General features: G+C 40.1%; 1 protein-coding gene across 1 annotated transcript; it reads right to left on the bottom strand.

Moving 5' to 3' along the window:
* Positions 1 to 650: 650 nt before the first annotated feature.
* Positions 651 to 26,516, bottom strand: LOC132817459 (CD63 antigen-like). The gene is made up of 7 exons (XM_060827906.1): positions 26,447 to 26,516; positions 25,397 to 25,576; positions 12,388 to 12,462; positions 12,138 to 12,251; positions 3,496 to 3,645; positions 3,278 to 3,361; positions 651 to 996 (listed from the first exon to the last, which is right to left on the bottom strand). Exons 1-7 carry the CDS (start codon positions 26,495 to 26,497, stop codon positions 928 to 930), a joined length of 723 nt encoding a protein of 240 aa, XP_060683889.1. The 5' UTR covers positions 26,498 to 26,516; the 3' UTR covers positions 651 to 927.
* Positions 26,517 to 27,489: the final 973 nt, after the last annotated feature.

Genomic DNA, 27,489 nt, shown 5'->3' with positions numbered 1-27,489 from the left:
TGCTCGAAACGTCGAATTCCCTATTCCTGAGATGCTGCCTGGCCTGCTGTGCTTTGACCAGCAACACATTTGCAGCTGTGATCTCCAGCATCTGCAGACCTCATTTTTTACTCGTGGTAAAATACTAGTCAACTAATATGTTAATTCCAGAAAGCCTAGTTAAATTGATTCCTTTTGAAAGCACAATGTTTTTCTCCCCAATCCAAATAACAAAGAAAGGTATCCACAAGGGAAGGGAGTTTTCCTAAATTAATTTTGATGTGATCAAGCAAAAGGCTGGCTGAATAAAGAAGCCAGTTCCATCCACCTGCACCCAGAATAGTGTGAGGTAGCCAGCCTGGAAACAATGAACTGAGTAACCTTGCTACGCATCTAATCATAACCAGGAGTCTACAGCTTATCCCAAAGCTCTGCTCTTTAACCTTTTCCACATCCAGTCCCATTCATTCACTCACCTCCTATCCTCATTGGCTTGCAATCTTAGTTCAAAACATAATTCCTTCATAGGTTTGCCAACTGCCAGACTCTCCCATGCCTTGGTCAAGCTTCAAGGCATTATGTTAATTTAAATGATGGCTGAAAATAGTTTGGATTCAATTTGTTCAAATGTCAGTTTGCTATTTGCATTCATCCTAAACATTTGAGGTGAAGCTTTTACTTAGAAGAATCCCCCCGATCCCCCATACAAAATGTTAAAGAAAATACACCAAAATGTTCAAAATATTAGCACATTAGTCATTACTGTTAATTATACTGTTTCACCACTTCCTGTATACACTGTCCACATAGCACACACTACATTTGGCACACAGATACAATTCCAAATTACAGGAATGCTCAACTGATAAATTTAAATTAAGTCTGAAGTGGGTAGAGAGAAAAATTTAAATCCAAATTATTCAGTGATAATTATCTGTAAAGCTTGCATCAGTAGCCTGGTACATAGTTATCTTGAAGCTTCTTGATATACAGGTACGATGTAAAAATCCCAATGACCTAAACAGGGAAAAAATAATTTAAGTCATTTAAATAATTCTTTAACACTGTATGCGTATTAACTATTGTATGCTAAGAAAACAACAAATAGGAGTAGGCCATGTATCCCCTCAAACCTGCTCCATTATTCAATATCTTTAATTTTAACTTCACTTTCCCATCCACACACTAACCTGTGATTCCAACAGTTCAAATATTTTTCTCAACATAGCAATAAGAATTCGTTTATTATTAGCAAGGTCCCACATGGGAAATGGACACAGAAGGTAGAAGCTCATGGATCCAGGTAATTTGGGAAGTCAGATCCTAAATTGGCTTAATGGTGATGGAGGGTAGTGGAAGAAAGCTGTTGTGTGTGACTGGAGCCTCATTTGCAATAGCTTACCACAGAATCAATGCTGGATCCCTTATTTATTGATTATACATAAATGATATAGATGAGAATATGGTAGGTGGCAGCACTGGGGAGTTGGTGGAGAGGACAAGTAAGTTTGCTGATGGAAGGATTAAGTCTTAGGTTGCAGGATATTAAATAAATTGGTCAGATGTGCAGAACAGTAGTGGTTGAAATTTGACTTTAATAAGTGGGATGATGCACTTTGGAAGAAGGAACAAGGGAGCACTCAATAAAATGTTACAATTCAGGCTATACAAATACCAGGCAACGACCATCTCCAATGAGAGAATCTAACAACCTCTCCTTGACATTCAAGAGCATTACTGTCACTGAATCTCCCACTATCAACATCCTGAGGATTGCCAGGGGAAGAGACTTCAAGTATGTCTTCTTGAAGCCCCAAGGATCTGCCAGAAGACCATCACCACTTAGCTGGCGACCTCCCCATATGGAGGGCTGTGGGAATGGTCACTCTATCTTCTGCAAAACAAAAAAGTGTTCCTAACTGGACCTCTGATGATGGTAATTGATTGCAAGCAATATCTCCACTGCACACCTTACCACTGGTAAAATCTTGGCCAAGACCTCAAATTCAACTGTTTAACCACTGCAAATTAGCTTATCATATTGATAAGTAGCCTGAAGGAAGCCAAGCGTCCAAAAACATTCAGGGTTGCAGTGACCTTATACTCATTCTGGCAATTGGCTACCATTACCTCCCTGAAAAAAAACCATTCTGCATATGGAGTATTCCACACAACTGTACGTATTGTTTTTTTGGACACAAATCATTTTAGTTAATGGGAGCATCCTTCTACTTGCAATCTTGTTCCCCACTTCCGACTTTTCACAAAGGAATCGCCATTCTCAGCCACTCCGTTCTTACAATCCTCAAGGTCAATGCTCAGTTTTGCAAACTTCCACAATCTGTTATGATAAAAAAAAACATGATGGATTCTCCTAGCACTTTGACGAAGGAATGATCAAAAATAAAGTTTTACAGTCTAGGTTGTTTTTGTTTTGACAACTATTAGATCTTGTATAATTTGAATGACCAATTGTAAAAATGTGCATTAAACTCAAGGTTGAAGAGAAAGATGGAGACATTGGCTTTACATCATGCCTGCTTAGCTCGGTTCTCCTCAAAAATGTCAAAAGTCACTTAAGGCAGAGACTGGTCAATTTATGTCCGTTTAGGTTTTTCTTTCCTCTCCCACTTGCATTATTAGGGATCCATCTTCTAAACTCTGGCTTAGCTTTCAAAGCCAATTTAATCTGTAGTGAATTTAAGAATTGCAAAGTAGTAGGAGATGTAATAACTAGAATAAATACTTTGAGCAGTTCTGGCTTCATGCAAATACAGGCAATCTTAAGCCAGCATTTGTAATGACAAAGCTTGCGTGCAGATGAAGTGTAGAGTTATTGGGATAGAAACAAGATAGATAAAGGAATTTTGAAAAAAATTGATGACTTCATGCCACCTTTATTGGCTTATAAGCAATTAAAGGGAATTCTGTATGTCTAAACATCTTTCCTGTTATCCTTCAACACTGGATCATATCTCAAACTGGCAAGGCTAGCAGAACCAATCCCCATATGCAGGATCTAAACAAAACCAAAAGGAAAAATGCTGGAAAATCTCAGCCGGTCTGGCAGCATCTGTAAGGAGAGAAAAGAGCTGATGTTTCGAGTCTAACTGACCCTTTGTCAAAGCTTTGACAAAGGGTCAGTTAGACTTAAAATGTCAGTTCTTTTCTCTCCTTACAGATGCTGCCAGACCAGCTGAGATTTTCCAGCATTTTCACTTTTGGTTTCAGATTCCGGCATCCGTACTAATTTGCTTTTATCTAAGAGAAACCAATTTTGGTTTCAATATGTCCTTACCTGTGCAAACGTAAAGCCAACACCAGTTCCTCTAATAATTGAAAAACATTCTTCCATCCATGCTGTCAGCATTCCAGTACAACCCTATGTATATCCGAAACAATTATGATTTAAAAGCAAAAGCAATATCATGTCTTAGCTTGCATGATTGAGAGTAAATACTGCAAGTGGATTCTAAAAGCTTGTTTCATCAGTACATTAATTTGTCACATTCTTACCATTGTATGAATATTTGCTGTTTGATAGGAAACATCTCTTCCACAAGAATCAGTCATATTGATACAGCAGCTCACTGGAACTGACAAAGTAGCCTGCCCAAAGGTGGTCTTAAACCAGTCCGTGTAATTGTTAGAACCACAACAAAGAAACTGTGGAGGCAGAAGGAACCTTCACAAATCTAGCACCAGAAATAGAAGGATCAAACATACAATGAAAAGTGCATGCACAAACTTTATATATGTGGTTTGAGGCACACATAGGTTGGAGTATTGCTGCCAATCAAAGAAACATTTCGCTGCCACTCTTAGACTGGAGCCATAAATCAAAATTTCTGCACATGATATTCCAATAATTTGCATTTGATAAAAAATGAACAATACATTGAGATATATATTATATATATTATATAGTAAAAGCAGAGGTGTTCACATCTGAAGACTTGGGAATTAATTGACAGAGTTAGAATTTTATGTGCTCTAGTAGGTTAGAAATGCATCTCTACCCAGCATAACTTCGAACTAATATTTCAAAGGGAAACATTATTTTTGCATGTCTGGTTGAATTCCATATATTCACGAAATGATAACTGCAGGGCACAGCACCTTTGATAGCATTCATATCAACATTACACATGTATAGCACCTAACTTGAGCATTACCAATGTGTGCAAAAGTTAAGTTGTTTATAAAATTTTCAAGCACAGTCCTTAATACCTGATACGTAAAATGAAAGGTAGACATAGGTGACAAGGCTAGAAATTGTTTCTTATTGCAAGTCCATTTGGTGCAGGCAAACTCATAGTACCACTAGCATCTGGATTCAACGAGAAAATATTATTTGATTCCAAGTTAGAAAGGTTATCATGGGTTTGGAGGACAGTTTGAGTGGTGTTCCCATGAAACTGCTGCACTCAGGCTAAGAGGTAGAAGTCATGTATTTGGAAGGTTGTACTATACTTCCCAGTCCTCATGTCATCACGCATGATGATTCTTGCTCTCAAAATCAGGTAGTAACCCTTTCAAATGAATCTACAAAGACAGATTCTCTCTTGCTGGACACAATCATTGCCCAGCACTTACCAAGTCTAACCTCAAATACTATACTGGTCTTGCAGTAAAAAAAGTGCTTCATTTTCTTTTTAATTTGAATGAAGTTGATATTTATAAGCATTTGAGAATTAATTCTGATCACAAAGCTGCTCTCTGGCAAGTGTTTGTGTTTCCCATCATATTCTTTAGTCACTCCAAATGATTGGAAATAAATTAAATTTTATTACAAGCATGAAATTCACCAAAGCAAAAAGATGATATATTTAGCACAATATTGGAGTATATACTTTTCACAATGTTGCCTCCGCCATATGTGACAACTATCGATTCACTTGGAGAAAACAAAGAAAAGGCTCAGAAAAATAATGTTGAAAACAGACAGCAGAGCCTCTGGAACAGATCCACTCTCCATCCTTAACATTTTTCCTTTTTTCTTTGTAAACTTCTTTTCAAATCAAAGTGCAGACCCAGGAGTTGCAGAGAAGCCAAGATAAAAGTGCTATTCCTGAAGATTATACTAAACATGGTTAATGCAGTTGGACATTAGAGGTTAGAGTGCAAAAGGAAATGATAAAGCAGCAAACCACAAGAAACTAATTATTTATAAAAAGTATTTCTGTTCAGACCAAAACAGTCTCTAATGTGTTGTCCTTCCAGAACTAGTGCCCCTGTTTTTATATCAACATTGGACTTGGAGCAGGTGTTTGTAATCTCACTCAGTAAGATCATGGTGACTTTGTCAACTCAACTCCACTTTTCAGTTTGCCCTCATTCCCCATCCTTTCACTATATTGCTTATCTAAAACATCTAACACTGCTTTTAATGAATTGAATGATCCCAGCCTCCATTACCTCCAAAAGGAATTCCACAGGATAATGACTTTTCTTTTGAAAAGTCAAAGGTAGAGAATCGGAAACCTTTCACTTAAACTGTGCCCCCTCATTCCAATCTTCCCAATGAGACATTCTCCTGGTATCAATTCTGTCAAGTTGCCTCAGGATCTTGCTCCCATAAGATTACCCCACATTCTTCTAAAGCCTTTAAATGAATAGACCAAGCCTATTCAATTACTTCTCATAGGAGGACACTTTCATCTTAGGATGGAGTCAAGTGAACCTTTTCTGAACTGCTTCGAATGTAATTATATTCTTTTTAATAGAAGGAGACCATGACAGTTATATGGTTCTTTGGATAAGATCTTAAAGGCCCTGTACAGCTGCTGCTGAAATTTCTAGCCTACTTTCATACTTCATTCTCCCTTAAAACAAAAAAGCAGCTGTAGTTGACTACTAAATTAGATTTGTATACCAGGACACCCAGATCCCATCTGCCAAGTTTATTTTTACGAACTCACAACCTGCGTACATCATTTGTAGACACTAGATTAGATTGGATTCCCTAGAGTGTGGAAACAGGCCCTTTGGCCCAACAAGTCCACACCGACCCTTCGAAGAGTTAACCACCCAGTCCCATTTCCCTCTTACCAATGCACCTATCACTATCGGCAATTTAGCATGGCCAATTCACCTGACCTGCACATCTTTGGACTACGGGAGGAAACCGGAGCACCCAGAGGAAACCCACACAGACATGGGGAGAATGTGCAAACTCCACACAGATAGTCACCCAAGGCTGGAATCGAATCTGGGTGCTGTGAGGCAGCAGTGCTAATCACCGAGCCACCATGCGCCACTAATTTTTCTTGACAACTTCTTTCCTTACCATCTTGGTGTCTTTGGCAGATTTAGCTACTGTTCATTTGGGTCCTACATCCACATCATTAATATAGATTGTGAAGCAATTGATGCACCATGCAGACCCCTGTCGCACCCCATTTATAACAGCCTGCCAACCTGAAAAACCGCCCATTATTCTGACACCTTTTGGTAACTGGCCAGTATACAGGACTGTTTAATGTTATTTGAACATCATATCCTCTTATTTCATTCCTATCTCTCAACAATGTCATGTCATAGATCACATATGCCAGTTGTCCACCAAATCCATTCACTCCACATCGAGATGACAATGATATAGACCAGACTATTGATCCAGAGCTCTAGGTAATATTCTGGGGGCCCAGGTTGGAATCCCATCATGGCAGATGGTGGAATTTGAATTCAATACCAAAAATGTAGGATTAATGATCTTATGATGACCAAAAATCTATTGCTGATTGTTGGAAAAATCCAGCTGGTTCACCAGTGCCGATTCTGCCATCAGGAGGTGGCTCAATGCATTTGCATTTGCTACTTGGCCTCCTTGACAGTGGACCCAACTTGTAATTATAATGCATTTTGTACTAAAGCCCACTGCTGAATTCAGCTTGAAGATATGGCACTGCCTTGTCCTTGAAGTAGCCCAACAGAAATTTATGGTCTGTTATTATTATAAGTTTGTGTCTGTACATATTGATGGAACTGCCTAACTATAAAATATGACTGCCAAGCCTTCCTGCTCTATCCGGGCCTAGTTATACTCTGCATTAGCCAAAATCCTGGATGCATATGCTATTGGGCATTCCTCTCCACTTACGTGCTAATACTATTCCAGTGCCATACAGTGAGGCATCGCATGTCATTTCGGATCATAATGTGCCAACACCTTAGAGGATAATAGCCATCTCTTCACTTCCCTGAAACCAATGGTGTGGCTACATGACCATTCCCAAAACTGACATGCTTTTTTTAAAAAAAAAGGAGTTGAAGCATGGTTACGTATGAACTTTCCGTAACAATTCACTGGCCCAAAGAAAGACCTAAGCTTCATTACAGATGTGGGAGTTGGGGCACTTTTAATCGCCCTCACTTTATCTTCCGACAGGTGTAGCCGGGACTGGATGATTCTGCAGACCGAGTAGGTCACTTCTGTGTTCCAGGCCTCCCACTTTTCCCTTCTAAAAAAGGCATATGCCCAATGGGAAAAACATCGAAACAGGACTATGTATTTCAAGTCTTCCCTGTTATTAGTGTGCCATCTCGATAAGTAGCAGCCGAGGGTAGACATTGTAAAATGTTTTCCATCATCTGAAAAAATTGCACAGGCTGACAATACCCCAAATGGCAGTCTTGTATATTGGTACAAACTCTTATGGTTATTAATTATTTTATACTTCCAGAAATACTCATCTAACCACAAATGCAAATATGCATGGATCACTTTCAGCTTCGTGAAGGACAGTTTCTATGCAAGGGATTGAGTATTCATCATGTTGTGAAAAGTGGTTTACTGTTTATTTAAGATCCCCACAATGGTGAACTGACCCATTGAGCTTCACAACTAGTGCTACCCATTCTGTTTTGATGGTTTCTTCACTCTCCAGCCTTCTGATTTCTGTCTCTACTTTTCCCCATAAGGCAAATGGCACTGGATGGGTCTTGTAGAATCGTGGAAATGCTTCCTGGTCAACATTCAAGGTGGCCTTGGCTCCTTTGATAGTCCCTTGACATTCCTGGAAAACATCCAGGTATTTAAACTCTGAATTAATGGGCGGCACGGTGGCACAGTAGTTAGCATTGCTGCCTCACAGCGCCAGAGACCGGGGTTCATTTCCCGCCTCAGGCAACTGACTGTGTGGAGTTTGCTCGTTCTACCTGTGTCTGCATGGGTTTCCTCCCACAGTCCAAAAATGTGCAGGTCAGATGAACTTGCCATGCTAAATTGCCCGTAGTGTTAGGTAAGGGGTAAATGTAGGGGTATGGGTGGGTTGTGCTTCGGCGGGTCAGTGTGGACTTGTTGGACCGAAGGGCCTGTTTCCACACTAAGTAATCTAATCTAATTCACTCAGGTAGCCATTTTCTAAAAACAAAAATATATGGAGTCACTGTGGATGAATCATTCTTAACTAATTTCATCTCATCAAACTTGGGTTTGGATCTTTTACTTTAATCAGTGGTAACTGATCCAGCTGCTTCTCACAAAAGATCAGAACCAAAGTTGTATCATTTAACTGTAAAGGTTCTGCGGTATAGATTCTCAGTCTAGCTGAAGTTGCAAAAACTTAAGGGTTGGAGTCAAGAGTAAATTTAAAAATCTGATTCTGTGCTTACTGATATAGCCACACTGGTATCAACCTCCATTAGAAATGGGTGACCATTTAACCAGATGTTTATTTTGATTGTTCAGCAACAAATTCCAACCAATTTTACTGTTTCAAACCTGCTATAAGTGGGCTTTCCAGAGTGTGCTCTCTCCTGGATACGATCATACAAGTTCTCTACCCAATTTAGGTAGAGTGGGACTCTTTTGTTGTCTAAAGTCTACATTCCAGCAGCAATTACGATGGCTTACTGGCACAGATCCCACTCTCACTGCCACTAAAATAACTGGAGGCCAACATCTCTTCATCCTCCAGTTGCACGTGGAAAATCCTTCACACTGATCAAGCTCCCTGAGAGCCAAATTTCAGAGTGTACAGGATGTCGGACCCTTGTTTACATCCATCAGCCAGGGCCCCCAATTGAGCTGTTAATCTAGACCAATCAGTGAACTCATTTATGGCTGACTTTGTTACAACTACTACTAGCACAAAGCTTGTAGTCGTTGGAGGTCAGGGTGGAGGTGACTGAATCTCTACAATTCTTCAAGGTATATACTTCAAACCAAACTCTTCAGACATGTTTTGGTACATATCTGTACAAAGGTGACTTGAACCTAGGCCTCCTAGCTCAGAGGTAGAGACACTGACTCAAGAGCCTCAATGCAGATACTTTCTAGTCAGCCTGTCCAGAGAGATGCTATTATACATTCTCTGGAGTAGGTGGGACTTTAACCTAGGTCCCTTAGTGCATGACAGGGGCACTACCACTACATCACTAGACCTTGCCAGTTCCTCAGGGTATGGATCTTTGAAATCTACTGGTTTGGACACAACTCCAAGTGTGGGACTTGAACGTAGGTCAACTGGCCCAGAAGTATAACATTCTCTCTGCACCACAGGATCTAGAGTTCCTCAGAGTAGAATATTTTCTATTCAATATGGTACAGGATGTTATTGCACTCTTCTGGAGCATGTGGTACTTGAACAGATTCCTCCTGGCTCAGAGATTGGAAACTACCTCTATACCATATGACCCTCAGTTCCTCAGTGTAGTGTCCTAACTTTCAGCTACTCCAATGACCTATGCATCATAAGGTCAGGTCAGAAGTGGGAATGTTCACTGACAGCACAATGTTAAGCACCATTTACAATTCCTCAGATACTGAAGCAGTCTATGCCCAAATGCAATAAGACCTGGACAGTATTCAGGATTGGCACCACATCCACAAACACCAATCCCTCCACTTTCAAAGCTCAGTAGCAGTGTATACCATTTATAATACGCACTGCAGAATTCACCAACTCTCCTTAAAGAGCACCTTCTAAACCCACAACCGACCATCCAAATGGACAAGGGCAGATACGTGGGAAACACCATCACATATCCCTCCAAGCCACTGACTTGGTGAAAAGACAAGTCATTCCTTCAATGTTGCTCGATCAAAAACCTGGAACTCCCTCCCTTGTGGCATCATGGCTTTATCTACAGCAAATGGACTGCAGCTGATCAAGGCAGGTCAAGGGTTATGACGATTGGCAAGAAATGCTGGTCCAGCATTTGTACATGCATGAACAAATAGAATATTTTTTTTTTAAAAATCAGCATTAGTGGCCATTTCTAGACCCTGAAATTCCCTTTCTACACTTCTTGCTTTCCCTTACTGTTAAGGCATTTCATTAAAACCAGCTCTTTCACCAAGCAAATCTCTTGATATGGTTCAATCTTGAAATTACGTTTTATAATACTCCTGTGAAACTCCTACAGACAGTGTCATTAAAAAGGCATTAAACAAATACAAGTCATTGAAATTCTGCACCTAGGTTGTTATACTATTTTGACAATAGCTTGAACTATTTCAGCATTCCTGTCTTTGCATTTTACAGCATTCCTTATTTTCATTTTAAACACTACTCAATCAATCATCCAGTTCTGAAGAGATCTCCCATGCTGTATATCACCTTGCACATTTACAGGTTCTTTTATTCGGTTATTGCTTTTCTGCCCAACCACTGTATCATTAAATTGTCACTTAGGTTATTACTTTAAAATTGTCTGAGTAATCCATCAACACCGATACTGACAGGATCACTTTTGATTTCCTCCGTCACCAGCTGTAATTTTACATAATGGCTTTGGTATCACTCTTCCAGAAGATTACTCGCAATAATTTTTTTTTTCCCCCTGCAGAGACTTTAGTATTTCCTTTGTTTCTTTGGTTTAGTCAATCCTTAGTAGCTATTCTTGTTTTCAAGGTAAACTCCAGAATCAGATCTGAAGCACCTTCAGGCATTTTACTCCACAAAATTATGACTTGCATTTGTATAATGGCTTTTAAGTTAGATCATTGTCTATTAATATTTACATTTGAACAATCACTTTTTAGAAAAAAAAATCCATTTCAAGGGGCATTCTTCACTTATTAAGCACAAAGATAGTCTTTTGCAAAATACTACACCGCCACTGTTTGAATTCTCAGACACAATTAGCAAAGCACCGAAAATTCTGATGGCAGTGGTGAATTTTGCACCAGGGAACCATTCTCCTAAAAATTAATTCATAATCACAAATTATTACCAGTTGTCACAGAAGTATCAACATTACATCTATGAACTGAAAACTTACAGTCTTTCAATAAAAAGGATATCCCCTCTCAAAGTGGGAACTTTTGGCTGCACACTTTCAGAGTGCAGCACATAGGGAACATAGCAACAGGAGTAGGTCATACCTCATGCCTGTTCCAGCTTTTAATGAGATCATGGCTGATCTGTGGCCTAACTCCATAGGCCTACTTTTGGCCGATATCCTTTAATACCTTTGCTTAACAAGAATCTATCCAAGAATCTAAACAACTGATCCTGCATCTACTGCCATTTGAGGAAGCGAGTTCCAAACTGTTACCATCCTTTATGTATAGAAATGCTTCCGAACAACTATTCTGAATAATTCGGACCAAATTCTCAGACTAATGTCCCCTTGTTCTTGAACCCCCAACCAATGGAAATTGTTTCTTTGTCTAACCTATGATTTCTGTTAATGTCTTTAAGACTTCAATTACATCACCCTTTAATTTAGAGGAAACAAGTCTAATGTGCGTACTATCTCCTTATAACTCAACTCCTCTAACATGTGGGAAACACCAACAGCTTCTCAAATCACAGCATTATAAATGTGCATTCAAAAGGAACCCATTTCTCATTTTGTTCCAACTGGACAAATAATACTACTTGCTACACTATCAATGACTGGTTAGCTTCAAGTTACAATATCAGTGTTATAATTTTTAAAAAGTTTACTTTAGCTATAGAAGACAAACTAGTTATTCAGAAAACTCCAGTTCTTTTTTAAGGAAAAAGAAAAATCACAAATGCCATCAAATTCCACTTGCCTGGAGCAGTTTAAATTCCAAAAGAAAAAAAAAATGTTCTCAAATGGAATGCAGACAAAAGTACTTGAACAGAGAAAACAACTGAAAACAAATCAGAAAGCCAAAGGTTTCCTACTATTCAGAGATGGATGTAGCATTGTAAAATATGGGAAAATATATTTTAAACCTTGATTTGCAGTTGGTCTATCAAAACTTCCAGTTTGGACTTTTCATATCCATGAACAGATCTTGCATATCCATGGATGGACTTCTCAAAGCCACCTGTTATGTTATTGTACACCTACAAAATAGAGGAAGTAAAGAAAGCAGAGTTGTAACTTTTTAGGAAATGTATGTTCAGGAAAAGAAAAGTAAAACTATGCTACAACATAGGATAGATTCAATCTGATTGTACTGCTTCAATAAAAAAAACTCACCTGGCTCCTGAAGACATATGTAAACACCTCAATAGCCACTTCCACAAGACAGACCAGAATCATCAGAATTAGAAACTGCGGAAGAAAATATGTTGCAAGGTAATCAGTTCATCTGAGTAAACCAGTTTTGTTTTAGGTTAGCAGTTTATTTTTGTATAGAGTCAGAGTCAGTCCTACAGCACACAAGGAGGCCCTTTGGCCCAAACTGGTCCACGCTGACCAAAGTGTCCACTCACACTAACCCCATTTCCCTGCATTTGGCCTATGTAGTGATCTCAATGGTAATAGGTGTCTGGATCATGAAATTTACATCAAAATGATACCAGGAGAGAATTCTTCTGGACTTTAAAAGGTGTAGTGGAAAACACTCATGTAGATCTTGAACTCGTCATTATTTTACAAGAATTTGATGTATCTTGGAATATTGGGGATGAATATTGATCAGGACTTTACCCATTACAAATTCAGCCATTTATGGAGGAACTCATGCATCAACCTTTCAAGGTAGAACAAAGAGAAGCTCTGTTTCACATTCCATACACCAGTACACAGTGTGTGTATTATGCCAGATGAAGAAAACAAAAATAAAACAATCTCAGTGTAATTAATGCAAAACAGCTGGGTAGAGATCACTCTGAAATGCAAAGATAACCCCTGGCTTCTTTTCTTTACTGCAAGTTGCTTTCATAAACATTCTCCTGCCCTGAAAACAAGCACAAGGACCTCTTGGATTTCTTTAACAGCAAGATCAGGACCATCCTTTCAGATACTTCTGCTACGTCCTTCAGTTCCAAAGGGTTACAGGTTGAAACTTCCTTTAATCCTCCTCAATGTCCTAATATCTTGCCTAGTTTTTCACGTCCTCTGAGCTTATCTAGTCCACAAGACACCTCTTATTATCTGAAACTTATTGTCACCAAATATCTGTTCAGCCCTCCAGATCCCCACATTTACTGATATTGCAAACAACTTGTTGCAGACAAAAAAAAATGCTGATATTTAACAATCCCAAAATTCACGAGTTACTAGATTATTGTTATGACCTATAGAAAGGAAAATCACATTCTCACCAAGTTACCTATTATAGATGTATCTGTGCTCGACAGTATCAGAAGTGACCAGTGCACAGCCTTTGGAGACAAAGACTGTATGTACATTGAGGATCTCTTCCATCGAGTTGAATGGTATGACTAGTGCTAAATAAGAGACTTGGAATAAATCTCACAACTCAACATTAGGCTCTCTAGGAGGCACTGTGGATCCTTAGAATTGTATTCAACCGTAACCAGAAACCTCATCATCCACTCGGTGCCTCCATGTCACGAATTCAACATGGATTCAAAAGGAAGAGCGCAAGAGAGTTTGCCAGGAGCAATAACAGGTACACCTGGGGAGGGAAATTTGCCATACTTAGTTGAGTTGGTTTACATGTGACTTCAGGCAGACAGAAATGTCATTCAGTCTTGGCTTGCTAGGCCATTTCAGTTGAAAGCAATCAAAGATAAGCAACAAAAGTCAGCATTGCTAGCAATGTTCACATCTTATGAAAAGGATAAACAAAATTCAGACTTAGGCTGACGTAGCAAGTAATAGTCATACCGCAAATGCCAGGTAGTGACCACCTTCAATAACAGAATCAAACCATCACTCCCAGATATCCAATGGTATTGCTGTCATAGAGTGAAATACTTTTCAATGAGAGTGTGTCCAGGAAGACTCATTAGAGCAGCACCAGACATAACCAAAAATTTGGTGAAGCTACAGGAAAAAAAAGCACCAAATAACGTAGGCATGAAGTGACTGATACAGCCAAGTGATAGTATAGCTAATTGTTCTGATGCAAGCTCTGCAATCCTACCTCATCCAATTGTGAATGGTGATGGATAATTAAACACTTACTTGGAGGAAACTCCACAAGTATCACTAAAATAAAGCAAAAAGTAACAGATGCTGAAAATCTGAAATGAAAACACAAATTACTGGAGAAATTCAGCAGGTTTTTTGTATTTTTAGAGCGAAAACAGAGTTAACAATGAGTATAGTTTCTTCAGCAACTTGTTTTTGTTCCACAAGCATCATCATCCTACAAAAAAAAAGAACCCAGCACATTAATGCAAAAGAATAGGCTGAAGCATTTGCAATAATCTTCAACCAGAAATATCATGTGGATGGTCTATCTCAGCCTCCTCCAGAGGTCTACAGCACCACTAATAGTCTTCAGCCAATTTGATTCACTCCATGTGATATTAAGCAAATGTTTGGAGACAATGGTTACTGCAGAGGCTGTTGGCCCTGACAACATTCCAGCAATATTACTTTGTGCTCCAGACCTTAACACACCCTTAATCAAGCTTCTCCAGCACTGTTACAACACTGGCATTGACAAACAATGTGGTAAATCGTCAAGGTGTGTCTCGAACACACAAAACAGGACATATCCAAACAAGACAATTACAGTCCCAGCCTACTCACTCAATCAGTAGTAACGTGATGGAAGATGTCATCAACACTGCTAACAAGCAGCACCCATTCACAATTCAGTATGGGTTTCACCAGGGCCACTCAGCTCCTGATCTTATGATGGCCTTTGGTCTATACATGAACAAAAGGATTGAATTGCAAAGAGGAGTGGATAGTGACAGCCTTTGACATCAAGACTGCACTTGACCAAGTGCAACATCAAGGAGACCTAGCAAAACTAGCATCAATGGGACTCAGGAAAAACCCTGCTGGCTAGAGCCTTGCCAGGCACATGGGAAAATGGTTATGGTTGTTGGTGGTTAGTCATCGCTGCACAGTACTGTCCTAGGCCCAACCATCTTCAGCTGTTTTATCAATGACCTTCACTCCATCACATGGTAAGTGGGATTCACCAATGATCACAATGGTCAGCACCATTCACAACTCCTCAGACACTGAAGCAGTTCATGCCCAAATGCATCATGTCCTGAACAACATCCCGCTTGAAGCGAAAAGTGGCAAATAATATTTTCATCACACAAATGCCAGGGAATAACTATCTCCAATAAGAGGCCTGGCATTACTAATGACTGAACTACATCCCCACCCCACTATCAATGTCATGGTTATTACTGACCAGAAACTCAACTGGACCGGCCATCAAAGTACTACAGTTGCACAAAGTCAGAGCTCAAGAATCTTCCTGACTCCCCAAAGTCTATCCACCATCTACACAGCACTGTCAGGAGTATGATGAAATATTCCCCATTTGCCTAGAGGAATACAGCTCCAACAACACATAGAAGACTTTTATCCAAGATTCTTCGCTAGCACTACCAACCTTGTCAACATTCACTCCCTACACAAATGATGGAGGAGAAATAGTGCATCAGCTACAAAATACAATGCAACAAACTCTGTAAGACTCCTTCCAAACCCATACTTTTTTATCTGGAAAAACAAGCACCTCCGGTAATGGGAACACTACCATCTGCAAATGCCCTTCGAAACTGCATAATCTGCCTTGGAAACACTACTATTTCTTCACAGTCATGGAGTCTAGAGATATACAGCATGGAACCAGACCCTTTGGCCCAACTCATCCATGCCGACCAGATATCCTAAATTAATCTAGTCCCATTTGCCAGCATTTAGCGTACATCCCTCAAAACCATTCCTATTCATAAATGCATCCAGATGCCTTTTAAAATGTTGTTATTGAACCAGCCTCCACCACTTCCTCTGGCAGCTCATTTCATACACATACCATCTGCTCATGAAAAAGGTGACCCTTAGATCCCTTTTATATCTTTCCATTCTCACCTTAAACTTATGGCCTCTAGTTTTGGACTCCCCCACCCCAGGGAAAAGATGTTGTCTATTTATCCTATCCATACCCCTCATGATTTTATAAACCTATATAAAAGGTCATTGCTCAGCCTTTGATGCTCTGAGGAAAACAGCTCTAGCTTTTTCAGCCTCTCCCTATAGCTCAAACCCTCCAATCATGGCACCATCCTCCTAATTTCTTTCTGAATACTTTCAAGTTTCAAACATCCTTCCTATAGCTGAGACACCAGGTTTGCATGCAATATTCCAAAATGCCCTAACCAAGTTCTGTATGGCTGCAACTTGACCTCCCAACCTCTGTATTCAATGCGTGAACCAAGAAAGGAAAGCATACCAAATATCTTTTTCACTATCCCAGCTACCTGTAATTCTACTTTCAAGGAACTATAAACCTGCACTCCAAGGAGTCTTTGCTTGGTAACAGTCTCCAGGATCTTAACATTAATGTAAGAGTCCTGTCCTGATTTGCCTTTCCAAAATGAACACCTCATATTTATCTAAATTAAAGTCCATCTGCCATTCCTCAGCCCATCTGAACAAGAGCCCCTTGTACTCAGAGGCAATCTTCGTTGTGAACTACACTTCCAATTTTGGTGTTACCTGCAAACTTACTAACCATATATGTTGACATCCAAATCGTTTATATAAATGTCAAAAAGCAATGGACACAGCATGGATCCTTGTGCCGCACTGCTGGTTACAGGTCTCCAGTCTGAAAAGCAATCCTCTACTACCACTCTCTCCTCTACATTCAAGCAACTTCTGTATCCAAGCAGCTAGTTTTCTCTATATTTAGGGTGATCAAACCTTGCTAACCAGTCTATCATGATAATCTTGTCCAACACCTTACTGAAGTCCATACAGATCAATCTATCAATTTGCCTTCATCAATCCTCTTCAAAAACATCAATCAAGCAAGACAATTTCCCATGCAGCCGCATGGGCCCCAGGTATGCCTGTCTCTCTGTCAGCTATGTAGGACAGTCCATCTTCCGCAGTTACACTGGCACTACTCCCCACCTTTTCCTCTGCTCACTGATGACTGCATTGGTGCCACCTGATGCTCCCATGAGGAGGCTGAACAGTTCATCAATTTCACCAACACATTCCACCCCGACCTTAAATTCACATGAAGCATCTCTGACACCTCCCTCCCCTTCCTGGACCTCTCCATCTCCACCAACGATGACCGACTCAACACCGTCATTTTTTTTTCTACAAACATCCACATTCTAGTGTGGATGAGCAGAGGGATCTTGGTGTCCATGTACACAGATCTCTGAAAGTTGCCACCCAGGTAAATAGTGCTGTGAGGAAGGCATATGGTGTACTGGGCTTTATTGGCAGAGGAATTGAGTTCCGGAGTCCTGAGGTCATGTTGCAGTTGTATAAGACTCTGGTGAGGCCTCATCTGGAGTATTGTGTGCAGGTTTGGTCGCCATACTATAGGAAGGATGTGGAAGCTTTAGAACGAGTGCAGAGGAGGTTTACCAGGATGTTGCCTGGAATGGTAGGAAAATCTTATGAGGAAAGGCTGAGGCACTTGGGGCTGTTCTCATTGGAGAAGAGAAGGTTTAGGGGAGATCTGATAGAAGTGTATAAGATGATTAGGGGTTTAGATAGGGTAGATACTAAGAACCTTTTACCGCTAATGGAGTCAGGTGTTACTAGGGGACATAGCTTTAAATTAAGGGGTGGTAGGTATAGGACAGATGTTAGGGGTAGATTCTTCACACAGCGGGTTGAGAGTTCATGGAATGCCCTGCCCGTATCAGTGGTGAACTCTCCTTCTTTATGTTCATTTAAGCGGGCATTGGATGGGCATTTGGAAGTTATTGGGCTAGTATAGGTTAGGTAGGACTCGGTCGGCGCAAAATCGAGGGCCGAAGGGCCTGTACTGCGCTGTATCCTTCTATGTTCTAAACCCACCAACTCCCACAGCTACCTGGATTACACCTCCTTCTACCCTACCTCCTGCAAAAACACTATCCCCGTATTCCCAATTCCTCCACCTCCACGGTATCTACTCCCAGGAGAATCTGTTCCACCACAGAACATACCAGCTGGCCTCTTTCTTTAAAGACTATAATTTCCCTTCCCACGTGGTTGAAGATGTCCTCCAAAGCATCTCATCCACATCCCACACCTCCGCCCTCAAACTCCACCCCTCTAACCGCAACAAGGACAGAACCCTCCCTGTTCCTCACCTTCCACCCCACCAATCTCTGCATAAACCGCATCAGCCGTGGACACTTCTGCCACCTACAAACGGACCTCACCACTAGGGATATATTTCCCACCCCACCCATTTCCACTTTCTGCAAAGATTGTTGCCTTCGTAACTACCTGGTTAGGTCCAAGCACCGCCCCCGCCCTCCTAGCACCTTCCCCTGCAATTGCAAAACATGTGCCCACACCTCCCCCCTCACATCCAAGGCCCCAAAGAAGCCTTCCACATCAAAAGTTTCACCTACACTTCCACAAATGTCATTTATTGCATCCATTGCTCCAGAAGCAGTCTCCCTTACATTGGGGAGACTGGACCCCTTCTCGCAGAGCGCTTCAGGTAACATCTCTGGAACACTTGCACCAATCATCCCCATTGTCCCACGGCCGAACATTTCAACTCCCCCTCCATTCTGCTGAGGACATGCAGATCCTGGGCCTCCTCCACCGCCACTCCCTCACCACCGGACGCCTGGAGGAAGAAGATCTAATCTTCCACCTCGGAACCCTTCAACCCCAGGACATCAATGTAGACTTTACCAGTTTCCTTATTTCCCCTCTCCCCACCTTACTCCAAACTTGCAGCTCAGCACCATCCTCATGACCTGTCAATCTTTCTTCCCACCTAGCCACTCCATCCTATCACCTTTACCCCTTCCTCCATCCACCTAATGCGCTCTTAACTGCCTTCTCCCCAGCCCCACCCCCTCCCATTTATCTCTCCACCCCAGGGGCTTCCAGCCTCATTCAAAATGAAGGGCTCCTGCCCGAAACATCGATGTTCCTGCTCCTCGGATGCTGTCTGACCTGCTGTGCATTTCCAGTACCACTTTAATCTTATCCCTAATCAGCCCTGGCCTTTCTAAATACATGTAAATCCTGTCCCTTAGGATTCCCTCCAACAACTTGCCTACCATCAATGTCAAGTTCACTGGTTTATAAGTTGTCTGGCTTTCCCATACCATTTTTAAACACTAGCACAACATTAGCCAACCTCCAGTCTTCTGGCACCTCACCTGTGGCTATTGATGATACAAATATCTCAGCTAGGGGCCCAGCAATTATTTCCCTAGTTTCCCAGAGTTTAGGGTACACCTGATCAGGTTCCAGAGATTTATACATGTTAAGACGCCCAGCACCACCACCTCTGGAATATGACATTTTTCAAGGTGTCGCTATTTATTTCCCCTACATTCTATATCTTCCACTTCCTTCTCCACTTGCATCAGTAAATACTGATGCAAAATACTTGTTTCATATCCCACCCATTTCCAGCCGTTCCACACATAGGCAGCCTTGCTGATCTTTAAGGAGCCCTATTTTCTCTCTAGTTGCCCTTTTGTCCTTAATGTATTCATAGAATCCCTTTGCCTTCTCTAACCCTATTCGCCAAAACGCTCTCATGTCCCCTTTTCGCCCTCCTGATTTCCCTCTTAAGAATACTCCTACAGCCTTTAACTCTTCTAGGGATTCACTCTATCTCTGACATATTCTTCTTTGTTACTCTTAACCCAAACCTCAATTTGTCTCATCATACAGCATTCCCTATATCTACCAGCCTTGCCTTCAGGAACATACAATCTGAACTTTCATTAATGAGACTAGATTAATTTAAGATAATGGGTCTGAATGGACAAGTTGGACTGTCATTCCTGTTTTCATGCTGTATACAGTACATTCCTTAGTTGCAAAAGTTTGTTCAACAGTCATAGGGTTAATGAGAAGAAAGGTTTTAAAACTCTTTAATATTAACAAACTGTAGCCAAGTAGAAAGTTAACTGCCAATACTCGTTTTTCATTTAAAAGAAGCTTCCAGCTGCTTCCAGTAAACTGTAACATACAAACTATACAAACTTGTTTACTGCATTTGTCTGGGGACGCACATTCCAATACCAAAAGCCTCAAATCTCACGTAGAAATTCCCTGTTTAAAAATACATTAAGTTCAAAGAGCTGTATGCATTTGAGTTATGGAGGCTTTTCTGCATACCCTAGAAAGATTAATGAGGAGATGCTGGAAACGTCTGGAGAAGAGCATATTTGTTTATATAACTTCAAGGAGAGAACAAGAATCTCAGACACATCATTAGAGCAGATGGTAAACAGACAATTACTGGAGCAGGAGATTCATAGCAAATACAAAGAGGAAAAAGATGGATGATATCATGAACTGGAATTGATTGACTGAACACATTTGGGCAACATATGACAAACAAGAGGTGGAGATCCATGGCAGTCAAATGACATCGGAGGACATAAACGTCTGGACGACTCTTCCAACAATACATATTTTGCAAAATCTGAGAAAGGAAATACAGAATGCTCTTTTATCTCAAAGCATACAGGCTTGAAAAAGTAATTAAATGATGCCCTAGAATACCATTTATTGCAAGACTTCCAGATTTTTAAGCAGGAAAATTAGAGTCAAGAACAGAAATATACAAGTTAGGAGCAAAAGAAAGTCATTCAGCTCCTTGCACCAGCTCTGCCATTCAATAAGGTCAATAAATTCCACATCGACATCCATCCTTCGATTCCCTTGCCAAATATGGATCTAACTATTCCTTAAAAATACTTACAGAGACCCCACTGGAACTTTCTGCCTCAAAGTGGTGACTAAGTCACAATCCTCAAACGTTTCTGATCTTTCAAATAAAAGAAGTAATTTTAAAAAGTGCTCAAGTTCCTACTGGACCCATAAGACAAAGCATCCCTTCTATATCCATCTTGTCATGATAATTCTGGATCTTATACATAGTCATCTGCTCTCCTAAATTCTAGTGGAAACACATGCAATCTGATCAGCCTATTCTCACAAGACAATCCACTCATTCCAGGTATCAGTCAGGTAACCTTGTTAGAAATAATTTCCAGCATGTTTACATTCTTCTCTAAATAAGGAGACCAGAACTGCGCACTGAACAAAGGCCTAACATCTACACTTTTCTCTTCAATTTCTTGTGAAATAAAAGACAGCATTCCGTTAGCCTTCTTCATTGCTTACTGCACCTGCATACTAATTTCCATGGTGCATACATGAGAAAACGTAGATCCCTCTGCACCTACAATTTTCTTCCGGGTTCAATAATGCGTTGCTTTTCTATTCTGCCTGTGAGAACAATTTTTCATTTTCTCACATTATACCTCAGCGAGATTTTTTGACCTCTCACTCAACCCCTCGATGTCTGTATGCAACTACCTCAGGTCTTCTTCACAACACACTTTTCTACATTGCTTTGTGTCTTCTACAGATATAGCGGTCGTGCCTTTTTCCCCCTCATCCAAGTCATTAATCCGAGTTGTGTGAAGTTCAGACATCAGCATAGAGGCCTGACTCCACCTTGTCACATTATGTCAATCAAAATAAAACAATTATGCTTAACTGTTTTCTGCCAATCTTCCATGTGGTTAATGTTATCTGTAACACATTCTACAAAGCAGAAGCACAAACAAATTTATATGTGACACTTTGTCAAAGGCCTGCTGAAAATTCAAGCACAACACAATGGGCTTAGTCTTATCCATATTATTCCTTCAAAAGGACTCCAATAAATTGGGTAAACATTATTTCACTTTCACAAGTGCATGCTGACTCTTCTCTATTACCTTGGACTTTTATGCCTAGTTTTAGCCTCCTCAAATGAACAATTTTAAATACCTTTCCCACAACACACATCATCTAACCAGCCTATAATTTCCAGTTTTCTACCTTTATTTTTGTTTTGAAGAGAGGGGTTAAGTTTGCTACTTTCCTGAATCTAGGGAATTATGGAAAATGAACATGAATTCATTTACTCATTGGTCATTTTTTATAAGCCTTATGATAAGGGTTTTAGGAGTTAGAGAGTTATCACCCCAGAGTCCCATCAATTTCCACAGTGGCTCAGTGGTTAGCACTGCTGCCTCACAGCGCCAGGGACCCAGGTTCAATTCCAGCTTTGGCGACTGTGTGGATTCTCCCAGTGTCTGCATGGGCTTTCCCTGGGTGATCCGGTTTCCTCCCACAATCCAAACTCATGCAGGTTAGGTGAATTGGCTGTGCTAAATTGCCCAGTGTTCAGGGATGCATAAGTTAGTGGTAAATGTAGGGGAATGGATTTGGGTGGGATACTCTTTGGAGGGTCGGTGTGGACTTGTTGGACCTAAGGTCCTGTTTCCATACTGTAAGGATTCTATGAATTTACTCAGTATTGTATCCTGTGATTGCAATTTCACGAAGTCTTGTCTCTTCCATTCACCTTCTGATTGATTTTAGTATCCTCTATAAGGAACACAGAAGCAAAACATTTGTTTTAACCCATTTCATCATCTGCAATTAACGTCCTATTCTCACTCTAAATAGGACAGACAGTTTACTTATCTCTCTTTTTTTATGTAGGTAAGTAGAGCCTAGTTATCTGCTTTTACATTCCTAGCTAGCTTCCTTACATACTCTAAACCCTTTCTCCTGATTGACCTTCAAGTTATTCTCTGCAATGCTCTACATTCTAACCTGGGCTCATCTTGGTGCAATATGTGCTTTTTCCTTAATTTGGTACTTCCCTTAAAGTCTTTAGTTAACCACGGATGAGCTCTCCCCTTGGAATTTCTCAAAAAGTATTTTGAAATATTCCCCGAAACACTCTCACTACTTCTCTATTGATTTGCTAGTTGTCTGTTCAGGATCACTTCAGCCAGCTCAGCTTTCATATCCACAGTATCTTTAAATTTAAAAAGAAGAGTATTACACTTGCCCTTCACTCTTTCAAACTGGATGTAAAATTTAAATCAGTAGATATAGCTGCCTAGTGGCATTGCAACTGTGAAGTCATTAACTATTTAACAGAGTTAGGACAGAAACAGACCTTTCAGTACAATCCATTCATACCGATCAAGTTTCATAAACTGAACCAAGTCCCACTTGTCTGCATTTGGCCAATATCCCTTCAAACTTTTCCTATTCATCTACCTATCCAAATATCTTTGAAACATTGTATCTATATCTACATCCACCAATTGCTCTGGCAGTTTAATAATACATTTTGTTCCCAATCTCAAATAAAACATTGTTAACCCCTTGGGTCAAACATTGATCCTTGTGGTGCCCTACTAGTCACACCCTATCAATGCACAAATGACTTTGGTTAACAGTCAGAAAGCAACGGTTACTCCACACCAGGACATTAGTTTCTGCCTTTTGTGCTTTAAATTTTTTGAAGCAACCTTCTTTGGGGAAACTTAGCAAAACCTTCAGATGCTCAAAAGTGTACTACATCTATTTTGTTCGTAACATCTGCAGCAAAAATCTCCAGTGTGTTTGTCAAACATTATTCCTATTCACAAATCCATTCTAATTATGCAGATCATTATCAACCAGATGTCTATTGATCCCAACCTTTTGTAATAGATTCTAACTTTCTCCCTCGCTTCCTCCTTAAAGGGGTGGTGAAATTTGCTACCTTCCACTTCACAGGAATCATTCCAGAAACTATACAATCTTGAAAGATAATTACCAGTGCATTGACTATCTTTATATCCACTTCCTTCAACATTCTGGGATGTAATTCATCAGGTCCTGTGGATTTATCAACTTTCAGTCCCATTAATTTCTCCAATTCAATCTTCTTGCAAATGCTAATTTCCTTCAGCCCTTCATTCCCCTTAGCCTTTTGGGATACTAGCTTCAATTTTTTTTTAAGTATCTTCCCCAGTCAAAACAAACAAGGCAATTATTTAGCTTCTCTGCCATTTCTCTATTCCTCATTATAAATTTCTGTGACTCGGCTGACAGTGGACTCTCATTCACTTTCCCTACATGCTCCTACCCCACCAAACAAGTCCTCACATCTCGACACCATCCAGTTCTCCTTGATCCAGGAATTCCCCACACAAGTTCGGGACACACGCATGCCCTCCATCTCCTCCATGATTCCCCGGTCCCCAACGCCTTACCTTCACCATGGACAAAGGGGATCTCCCATCCACAGCCTCCAATTTCATTGTTTTGCAACCCCACACCACCCGGTTCCAACTCTTACCCAAATCCTCAAACCTGACTCCTGCAATTGATCTATTGTCTCCACCCGTTCCTGCCCCACCAAACTTATCTCCTCATATCTTGGCACTGGCAGCCGCCGCCTTCCCCCACCATGGTCTTGGAACTCCCCACATACATTTGGGACACCATCCACACCCTCCACCTCCTTCATAACTTTCATTTCCCTGGCCCCCAATGCATATTCACCATGGACAAATCTCCTCCCCCTCACCTCATTCACTTTAGCCAAACATTTTCTTTGTATAACTATTAGAAGCTTTTACACTCCATTTTTATGTATTTATATTTTTGCTAGATGACATTCATTTTGTATTCTCCCTTTCCTGGTAATCCTTTAATTATATTCTCTAAACTTCCCAATCCTCAGAATTACTGTAACTTTGGGCAAATTTACAAGTTCTTTTCTTTTAAATTTGTGCAGTCCTAAACTTTTCTTTATTATTAACCATGACCGAGTACCTGCGTTTTATACCTTAAAGAAATATGGATATCTCTTAAAGAACTACACATTCCTTGTACGCAGTCTTGTCTTTTAATGTATTTTCCTTATGCACTTCAGCTAATTTTTGCTTCAAGCTTTCATTTCTCTTTTTCAAATTTAATATCTTTGCCTCAAATTGATTCATTCTTCCTTTAACTTTATTTGCCTTCTGCCTCAAAGTTCTGTTTCATTTAAATTTATGAGCTAGCTTCTCATGATCTCTCTCTATATAACCTCTTTCCCAGTTCCATTTATGCTGTTTGTTCTTACATACCCCACAGCTATGAGATTCCCCTCCCACCACAATTTCTTTCTATCCTGTGTTTAACTATTTCCATAATTAATAATATCAAGATTTATTTTTGGTGCAATCCTTTCAGCTGCTTGTCATAAACATTTAAAGATGAAGATACAGTTATGAATAAAAACAACTCATCTGAAAAATTAAAAACTTACCACTTTCATCATAGTACTGCTCTCCTTCCAAACAGCAGCAAACCCAAAGACAGCCATGAAAAAAATGAGGACACCAGCAATTGTGAGTACAGCAGGAACCAATTTACTAGCCAGTAAAGAAATGGGGTATAGGTTCAAATGGATGGAAGCACCCAGCCACATAAGCTCAATGCCAAACACCTAGAAAAGGAAACATTTTAAAGAAACGCTTCCAAGGTTATGCATTTGAAAACTTGTAATTGAACAAGTTTATACACAGAAGAGGTGGCAAGATAAATGCTCTTTATTACAAATACTTCAACTGGTCCTCCATTTTAAATTAGACGATAGCGGAAGATAAGCTGGGGGATGTTTAAAAAATTATATATACTGCCAGAGTGTCATCAAGAATTGTAACCTTAATCTATTTTAGGCAAGTCAATAATTAGAATAAAATTGATTCTTCACGTCAAACTATTGGCCCAGAGGAAAAGGATTTTACAGGAATTCTTTGAATCTTCAAGAGATTATTTTGCTTATTCAACCAGTGGCCCATACTGAATAGGAATGGGAGGATGACAACAGAGCAGGCATGTTTGACCCTAACCCTTTCTCCAATAAAAAGCCACAATACCCAACTGAAGAAAAAGAATGCAATACCCCTCCTAGCTACAAAAACATTTCTAACTCTGCTGGCACAAAAGGCTTACATAAACAAAAATCTCAGGATTCAGGAAAGTGCAGACTTTACAGATTAAGCAACTGATCTGTTTTTGTTTCTCCAATTAATCTGCAGAGAACATGTTAAGAAACATCAGCAGCATGTAGAGCTTTAACCAGACTGTTTTGGCCGAGAGGCAAGCCTACTACCACCATGCCTCAAATCCCACCATTAACCAGGTTACATGCAGAAAAGCATCGGTTCACCAGTAGAACGAGTTAGCCTTACTATGTTCCACATTTGTAATAGTTGGTAGGCTGACTCTTAAATACAAAGAAAATTGTGGTTTTAATTGATTATAAATGTAGAGTAGGAATTACCAATAAGTAAGTTGACAATGAGCTCATCACCTTACTAAAAGGAGTCCAAAAAAAAATCAAGAACGTGGATCTAAATTGCATTTCAGAGGCAACACCTTCAGTGTCTACGATCTTCAAGTACGGCAGTCTGTTTAGGCCTGATTTGCAAGGAAGGCAGGCAGGGACTGAGCAAGCATTCCACATCCCAGGGAGGTGGAATTTGACTCTTTCCCTGCCGACCAAGGCCAAGTTTTTGATTTTAAAAAAAGTGTGAAAGAGAAATCTCATTCTATAGCTGAAAAAGTAGGCTAGTGACAGCCTGTTCTAAAATGCAATAACGCTAATAAAAGTTGCGTCCCTTGTAAAATAGGCAAGCTGAAAAGAAGCGATTCAAAATAAAAAAGTCACTTTTTTAAAAAACAACCACACCTAACTATTAACAAGTTCCAATGAAGTAAGCGAGGTGTTGAAAGTACTGTTTGACTAGTGATCTATTCTGAGGTAGAGTATTCAGTGAATAAAAGTTTTCGTTGACAAAAAGAAAAATTCAAGAATTACTATGGAGAACTTTTGGGTCAGTTTGCCTTAATTAAAGAACGGTAACGGTAGTTACATTAACATGCTTAAAAAAATACCATGAAAAAGTCACTAGCGCACGTTTCAACAGACGGACTTATGGAAGGAGAGGAAGACGTCTAAACTAGTAAAATAAAACTGATTGATGTGATCATTTCTAGTCAATCATTAATGCCAGAGAACAGATCTAATTAGCACTTTTTATTTAAACCTGTTTTTCTAACTAACGAATCACTTAAAAAGTGTCTTTCGAATCTTTAAGTTCCAGCGTAACGAAAATGCAATTAACAAAAATTACCAAAAAGAGCAGATTAAGAGCACACAGGATGATTTTAAACATCACTACCCCACCTCCCGACTTCATGGTAAACCATACAATTGCACTCCAAACGTACCCAGCCTCAAGATTATATTGGTTACATTCCCTCAGCGTCAAAATCCCTCTTCACCAATGAAAACGCGGTTAATAAACCAGGGCCATATCATTACAAATGATACAACTGTGTCAAGTATAAACT

This window comes from Hemiscyllium ocellatum, chromosome 7, assembly GCF_020745735.1.
Source record: "Hemiscyllium ocellatum isolate sHemOce1 chromosome 7, sHemOce1.pat.X.cur, whole genome shotgun sequence".
Classification (NCBI taxonomy): domain Eukaryota; kingdom Metazoa; phylum Chordata; class Chondrichthyes; order Orectolobiformes; family Hemiscylliidae; genus Hemiscyllium; species Hemiscyllium ocellatum.
The sequence above is the reverse complement of the archived record's forward strand: the minus strand, read 5'-3'. Positions and strand labels throughout refer to the sequence as shown.